This window comes from Planococcus citri, chromosome 2 (genome assembly GCF_950023065.1).
Source record: "Planococcus citri chromosome 2, ihPlaCitr1.1, whole genome shotgun sequence".
In the NCBI taxonomy this organism is placed as follows: domain Eukaryota; kingdom Metazoa; phylum Arthropoda; class Insecta; order Hemiptera; family Pseudococcidae; genus Planococcus; species Planococcus citri.
Genome location: NC_088678.1, coordinates 78,818,432 through 78,826,157, shown reverse-complemented (window position 1 = coordinate 78,826,157; position 7,726 = coordinate 78,818,432). Strand labels below are relative to the sequence as shown.

General features: G+C 32.6%; 1 protein-coding gene across 1 annotated transcript; it reads left to right on the top strand.

The window, feature by feature from the left end:
• Window positions 1-3: 3 nt before the first annotated feature.
• Window positions 4-7,124, top strand: LOC135837853 (juvenile hormone esterase-like). Its single transcript, XM_065353264.1, has 10 exons — window positions 4-433; window positions 1,974-2,105; window positions 2,207-2,357; window positions 4,545-4,730; window positions 4,817-5,013; window positions 5,109-5,274; window positions 5,378-5,577; window positions 6,310-6,445; window positions 6,531-6,660; window positions 6,742-7,124. The coding sequence occupies exons 1-10, from the start codon at window positions 236-238 to the stop codon at window positions 6,899-6,901; spliced, it is 1,656 nt and encodes a 551-aa protein (XP_065209336.1). The 5' UTR covers window positions 4-235; the 3' UTR covers window positions 6,902-7,124.
• The last annotated feature ends 602 nt before the right edge of the window (window positions 7,125-7,726 follow it).

Here is a 7,726-nt window from a genome sequence, read left to right as displayed (position 1 = left end):
TAGTTGTTCATACTAGCTACTAGGCCTACTACTAATCAGATTTAAAATTGGAAAAAGAAGAATTCGACTTTGAATCTCTTACAAGGTATCTAAACATGTAGGTAGCTAATAAGATTATACAACCGTTTATCCTTCCTTTCGTTTTTCGTTTTCGGACATCGAGTGCAGAAAAATAATACCTATGTACTTAGCACTTACTTAGAATAATTATAAAACAATTTTTTCAAGTTTTGTGATGTTGCGTGCGCATGAATGCTTAATAATTGTAAATTGTGTGGTGGTAATTTTCACAAATATCGCGAGTGGAGTGATATTGACGACTAAGCAAGGAATTTTAAAAGGTGCTGTCGAAAAAAGCAGAGGAGGTCGATCGTTTTATTCTTTTTACAACATCCCTTATGCAGAACCACCGATAGGAAAGCTTCGATTTCAGGTAAGTAAAGTACATTATAAATATTAGTGCAATTGATTGAATATGTATTATCAATTTTAGGAATCAATTTACTAATTAAAAAAAAAAAAAAAAAAAAAAAAAAAAAAACGTATCCTTCGAGTGAGTGGCTATTTTTTTTTAATTGGAAAACTGGAATTTTTACAATATTATTGGAAGCTTTAGAACGACTGGAAAACACCTCCAATGGATGTGTGCTGGGAGGGGGGAAGAAAGCAGTACATATCAAATTTTTATTTTTTTTAAATTCCAATATGTATGGTGAAGTTTCGTCAACTTTGAGATTTCCAAAAAAATTCCTGAGGCTCTAAAACTGTTCGAAACAGTTCGAAGCTGCTTTCAATCGATTCGTATGGTAAAAAATAAGCTACAAAACCTTGTGATAGTTGTCAACATAGGTAGATAGGGAGAGGAGGAGAGGAGGGTTTGCATAATGGTACTCTCCACAAAGACCATGGATCAACCTTAATTAAGTAAGTTACACCATTTTTTGCGAAAAATTCAATTTTGGGGCACCATACCCCCCAAATAGGGCCCTTGGAAGGCTCCAACTGTAAATCCAACTTCATATTCGTGTTCAGAGGGCTCGATTCATATGAAAACGACACCCATATTGCCAACATTTTTTAGACCCAAAATTGGGTGGGGAGGTACCCATGGGCCAAAAATGAGCTTTTTGAGGAATCTTTGCATCTTCTACAGTTTTTTAAGGTTCTCGTGCAAAGCTTCAGAACTTCACTACGAGTATTTTTTGAAATTGGCGGTGCTATGACACGAAAAACACATTTTGAAGAGTTTTTTGAGTTTTTGAAGATGACCCACCTGGAGAAAAAATTTGAAAAAATTTCCAAAAATAGTACTTACCCGAACATATTTTCAGAATAAAAAAAATTTTGGGCACGAGAATTAGGTTCGAAGATATGGCGGTTTCAAATTTTCTTTTGTCAATATCTCCCCCCTGGGGGGCCGAAAAATTTCGAAAAAATTCATATGAATAGACCCATGCTTTCTGTATATATTTTGGGTAAAATCAAACTTTTTTATTCAAAATTCGTTGAAGTGCGATTTTTTTCTGAAAAAAGTGTTTTTTCATCATTGTGGTCAAGGGGGTGGCGTGGGGGGGGCAAATTTTTGGGTCTACAATTTTTTTAGAGGTACCCAACAACGTTTAATCAAAAAATCAAAAATCCGAGGACAGGGGCATTTCACTTATCTTATCCGGGAATACCCTTTCAACTCTCCAGCTCAATTACAATTAGGCAAGATTTTGATTTTTTCGTCTTTGAACATTTTGATTTTCAATAATTCCTCAGAGCTAAAAAAAAATGAACTTTGGAACCTAAAATTTTATTGTAGGTGGGGTGGTGGAGGAGGAGGGGGTAGTTTTGTATACTTTTTCAAACTAGCTACGTTCAGATTTCCCATTTTTTATGCTTTCCAATTTGGATTCTTCCGCAGCTAAATGTAGAGAAGTGAAATTTTAAATCTAAAACACAATCTTAACACTACGTTCATTTTGCAGAATCCGATTCCGGCCAAACCGTGGAAAGGTACAAGAGATGCAACGATATTACCACCAATATGTTTGAATCACGAATATAGCAAATTGCATGGCCAAGAAGATTGCCTCTATTTGAACGTATACACCTCAAAAGTAAATCAAACTTTAATTTACTTACTCACATTGAAATAATATAGAAACTAATGCAAAAAAATACTTAATAAATAATCATTTTTTTTTTTTCAATTTCCTAGATTACAAATGGAACATTATTACCAGTAATGCTTTTTATTTATGGAGGTCGTTTCATGTACGGTAATGCTTTGCCTGATAGATATGGACCCCATTATTTCATGGACAGAGACGTCGTATTGATTACTTTTCATTACAGATTAGGAATTCTAGGTAAAGTACATTATGTACCTATAATATGAGAGATTATTTTTTGTAAGTTGAAAAAATAGGTAACGATGTAGGATAATCTTCACCTTCAAGTTTTACTTTTTTATGCTCTCATTTCATTGCTGACGTTGTTGGGATTGATGTGAAAATAATTCCATAAAAAAGTGGGACCAGAAGCTTAGGTACTTGCAAGTTGAAAAAAAAATCAAAAATGTAATTAAAATAATTTTTTCTCAAAATTTCCTATTTGTAAGACAGCACCCCTCAAAAGGACTCTCTTCTGGTGAAAACACAAACACCTTCAAAAGCCCTGCCCCCCCTCTCCCATTAAAAAAATTATTCAAAAAAAATTTCTGGAGACAACTTTTTAAAAAAAAATATTTCTGCTTCAAAATTTCCAAAAACATATCTTTTTAAAAGGGAAATTCTCAATAAACACTCCAATTAGGATTTAATAAAATAAACTCGATTGAGACTTCGAAAATTTCAATTTAAAAAATATTTTTTGGTAGTTATAGACAAAAGAAATGATAAGACTGTTTCCCAAGATTTTTTTGCTATAAAGTAAAAATTTTTGGAAATTTTTGACATAAAAGTGAGAGTTGTTGGCAACTGTAGGTGAAAAGACAAGATTCTGACAATTTGAATAGAAGGCAAAGCTCTTTTTTTTTGGACAATTTTTCAAAAAAAACCGTAACTTCAAAGCAATTTTCCAAAAAATTTATCCTTTTAGGTATTGTAACAAAACAGCAACAATTTTCAATAATTTTCAGCAAAAAAGTAAGATTTTTTGGCACTTCTAGGTAAAAACCCAAAATTTTTTTAGCACTTAGGTAAAAAGAGACTGATCGATTTTTGAAAAAAAACAAGACTTTTCTGGAAATGACTAAAAAAAAAAAAAAAACAGTAATATAGGCTACTTTTCTGAAATTTTTGTCAAAACATAGTGTTTTTTTTTTTTACAAAATGTTGGTGACAAGCGAGACTTGGACACTTATAGCAAAAAGAGAAGACTTTTTGGCAACTTTTCGCAACAAATGCGAACACTAATGAACAATTTTAAGAAAAAACTGAGATATCTGGAATTTTTTGGATACAAGCCAACATTTTTTTGGCAAATTTTTGGAAAAAAATAAACTTTTTTTGAAAATTTTGATAAAATTTGAGGCTTTTTGCTATTTTTGGCCGAAAACGAGAATTTGACGATTTCTACCGAACGAAGGCAGGGTTTTAAGGGTTTTGTAACGATAACACCAAAAAGGCAGTGTACCTAACCAGTTCAAAAACAATAAAAAAGTGAATGCTTCTGAAAAGTTTTTCTTTTTTTCTTCAAGAAGTTGGGCTATGATTTGAAAACATTAGATTTTTGAAAAATTTCAAAAATAGAGAAACTTTAGTAACTAAAATTTCAAAAATTCAGCTAATTTTTGTTTTTTGAGGGTGGAAGGGGGGGGGGACTTCGTGCAGAGAAACCAACATTATGCTTTGGAGATAGTTTTTTTTTAAAACCAAATGGGTTCTTCAGAAGAATTTTGGCTAGGAAAATATATTTTTTAAAATCTATTGTATGTACATTGTGCATATTACATTTTTTAGATTTTTTTCAAATTCAGGAGGAAAGAGAGCTATACCAGCACGATCTAACTTTGAAATATAATTATTGCGTCTGGATCAGAAAAAAAAAACGTGATAAAAATACCACTTTTCTGACCCAATTCTTACATTGTCCCCCTTCGAAAGAAAAAATTGAGAAAATTGCATTGGAAATTTGTTTTAGGACAAATGATTACATCTAAAAATACCAAGAGGTACAATAAAAATTTTTACGTTCCTTAAAATTTCAATAAAAAATCTGTACCTAAAAGATAATTTGTGGAAATTTCACCCAACAATAGATTTTCATATCCAAGACAATTATTGGTGATATAGTTTTCGATCGTCATCTTTTATCCTAGCCACTACATCAAAATCAAGAAAAATGAATAAAATCAAAAAAATTGATGGGAAACTGACTTTGAATATTTTTGTTACATTTCTATAACGTTTTTTTTTTTTTTTTTTTTTTTTGTAGAAAAAAAGAAACGAACTAATCACTTTAAAAAAATAACTCAAAGAAATAACATAATAATACATAATTATGTACTCACCTCCATTTGAACAAATATTCACGAACCCGGTCTACACATATAGGCTACCTGAGCACCGAAGACGAAGTCATACCTGGAAATTACGGATTTAAAGATGTGATTATGGCTTTAAAATGGATACAAAACTACATCTATGATTTTGGCGGCGATAATAATAGAGTAACGTTATTTGGAGGCAGTTCCGGCGGTGAAAGTGCCACATTAACTCTAATTTCACCACTAGCTGAAGGTATTACTTTTATTTTATTATCCATTTTGGTTTTTTTTGTAAATCAAAAAAAAAACAATTTTGAAAGGTTCAATCATCTTTTGTAGGGCTTTTCCACCGTCTCATCACCCAAAGTGTTCCTTTCACACTAATTGAGAGACCTGGTAAAGCTAAATTGAACGCGTGGAAAGTTGGATCAATGGTTGGATGTGACGGAGACGAAGTAAACAATTCTGAACAACTTTTGAACTGTTTGAGAAATCTTCCTGCCGAAGACTTGGCATTGAAAAACGAAAACTTTTACGTAAGTAATAAGTATATAATACGTATGAAAACCAAATTCGAGAGTCGAGTCGAGTTACAAGAACGCAACATTAAATGTCGCGGGGTTGATTTCAGACTCATGGAGGGCTATTGCCAATTGTACCTTGGGGTCCGGTAATAGAAAATGAAAAAGTTGCCGGAGCTTTTCTAGTCGACGAACCTAGAAAACTACTAGCACGTAGGTCGAGTATACCTTGGATTTCTGGCATGAATTCAAACGATGGTGGAATGTCTGCGCTGTGTGAGTAATTTTTTCGTTTCCAAGATTTAGCAAGAAAGTGTGTACATATTTTAGAAAAACTCGCAAAAAACCGTTATTAATGAGATTGTTTGGATGCTCACAGTCGTATATTTTGGTTTTGAATCTGATGCGGAATCTGTCCTTCACGAGCTGGATACAAATTACAAAGAAATTTTTCCAAAATTATTCGAGTATGAGCATCGATTTGAGGATATCAAACAACTGGATTTCGCGACAGAAGCGTACAAAAAGTATTATTTCGGGGAGAAAAACATCAGTCAAGACATTCATGGATTTGCTAAGGTAATTATCTCATTTAATCAATTTCCCTTTTTTTAAAAACCGGAGAAGGGGGCACAATTGGTGGAACGAGTTTCGATCACCTCCCCCTGCTCCCATTCGATCGCGTTGTTGAGGGATTCTCGAAAATAGTCACAATCGAAATCCAAAAGAGACAGTGGGAGGGGTCGACTTAGGTATTCGAAATGTATTTTCAGATTTTCATTCCGAAACTTACTTAAAATTAATATACTCATCCATGGGCACTTTCTGCAGTATTTAAAAATTCATCAAAAATCGAAGAATCAGCTTCGGTACCTAGTTCAAAATTTGGTCATGGGATGGGTGTGGTGTGCTCTTTCAGTAAGCTTATTATCTATTGTGGAAATGAACAATTGTACCTGCTGATATATTCACCGGCATATATGGTTTGAATTGAAGCAAAACTGGTTCAGCAATTTGGAATGTCGCCCATTTGGATCTAGAAAACATGAATTCTTTATTAGTATTGCGATAAATAATTGAATACTAATTAATTATTTCTTCGATTTACATTTGAAGAATTCAAACACAACCAATGTAGGTACTTAAACCTATTTAAAAAAAAAAAAAAAAAAAAAAAAAATAATCAGAAATGGATGATTTTTTCAAAACTTCAATGCAAATAAATTAATACTTAAATTAATTCCTATCTAGGTATATTTCACGAAGGCTAAACTCCAAATACATATGTACTTGTTTTAATGTTTGAGTTAGATGTGCACGTCAATCTTCCTAATAGGACTCAGAGAAGCTGTAAAATTATACAGCGGTTCGAAATACATTTATTATTACGATCACAGAAATCGGGAAAATTTCGCTCGCTGGTATTCAGATGCTGATATCGAAATGGGTAAATTTTCAGTAAAATCGATTTTTTCCACTAGTCTCTTCTTACTGAAATATTTCAGTATTCATAGAATTTTTTCTGTTTATAGGAGTCCTTCACGGAGACGAACTAATCAGCATGTTTAACTGGTCCTCAGCAGTAACGCCGGTAACCGAAGGAGTAGACTTGGTGGTTTCCGAAAAAATGCTCGATTTGTGGACTAACTTTGCAGCAAATGGGTAAAAAAATAAATCAAATTGTAATAAAAACTCAAAAATCTGTTTGCCAACAAATTCAAACTATGGATTTTTATATTTCAGAGATCCAAATAATCCTGACGAAATTATCTGGAATCCAGTCGAATCTTCGGACATAAACTATTTGCACATAAAGGACGGTGCCTTTGAAATGAAAAAAGAACTATTGAAGGAAGAAGCTGAATTTCTTGAAAGTTTTTTCGTTGCTGGCACTGGCAGCTAATCTAGTCTTTAAATTTAAAATGAGGTACAGAGCCTACAATTCAACAAAAAATCTTACAAATTCGTGTTTTTCTCACCTAAATACGATATGAATTTAGTTTCATTTTATATTTTTTGTGTGTGATGTGACGTGTGTATGTTGTTTTTAGTCCATAAGAAGAAATTCTGTGATTTCATAATGCGTTGATGTAATTTCCTAACGCATACGTTTGCATCTTGATGAATTTTTTTTTCGTTTTTAATTTCGCTAAAACGTGTATATTTCAAGAGAATTTTTTTTGTTGAATAAAAATACTAGTTTTTTTCGTATAAATATCCTATCCAATGTGCAAAAAACCGGCTAGAAAGAGATTTTTGATGATTAATTAATTGTCGTTTATCGATGCATAAGTTACTATTTACATTTTACGAAATGATCTGCATACTGCCAGGTAACAGGTATACTGCCTGCCTCGTTACGCAGTTCAGTTTAGTTTTAGCATTTGAAGTGAATATAATCTTTTCGCGAGTTCGAGTAACAAATTTTGATTCACGCGAGAAATCGAACGTTAAAAGATACAATTGAATAATTATTTTAAATCAAATCATGCCTAAGAAAATCAATTTTTGAATAACTAACTCAAAGTAACTTGGAAGTGAAATCTTCATTATTTTGCGAGTGGTTTTATTGACTACGCGATATGTGTATTTACATCGTAATAATGATGCCCAAGGAGCAAATAACGAATGTCATATTTACCTTCAATAATTGCACCGACGACGAGTCATTCGAAATATTTCTAGTGACTGTACGAACTACGGAATATTGTTCCAAGAGATCTGTTAA

What these genes read in the sequence shown, in the direction of transcription:
- LOC135837853 (XM_065353264.1), top strand. Translation starts at nt 236, where the DNA reads ATGTTGCGTGCGCATGAATGCTTAATAATTGTAAATTGTGTGGTGGTA. An exon ending in AATTTCACCACTAGCTGAAG is followed by an intron (nt 4,731 to 4,816) that starts GTATTACTTTTA and finishes CATCTTTTGTAG; the next exon opens with GGCTTTTCCACCGTCTCATC. An exon ending in AGATGCTGATATCGAAATGG is followed by an intron (nt 6,446 to 6,530) that starts GTAAATTTTCAG and finishes TTCTGTTTATAG; the next exon opens with GAGTCCTTCACGGAGACGAA.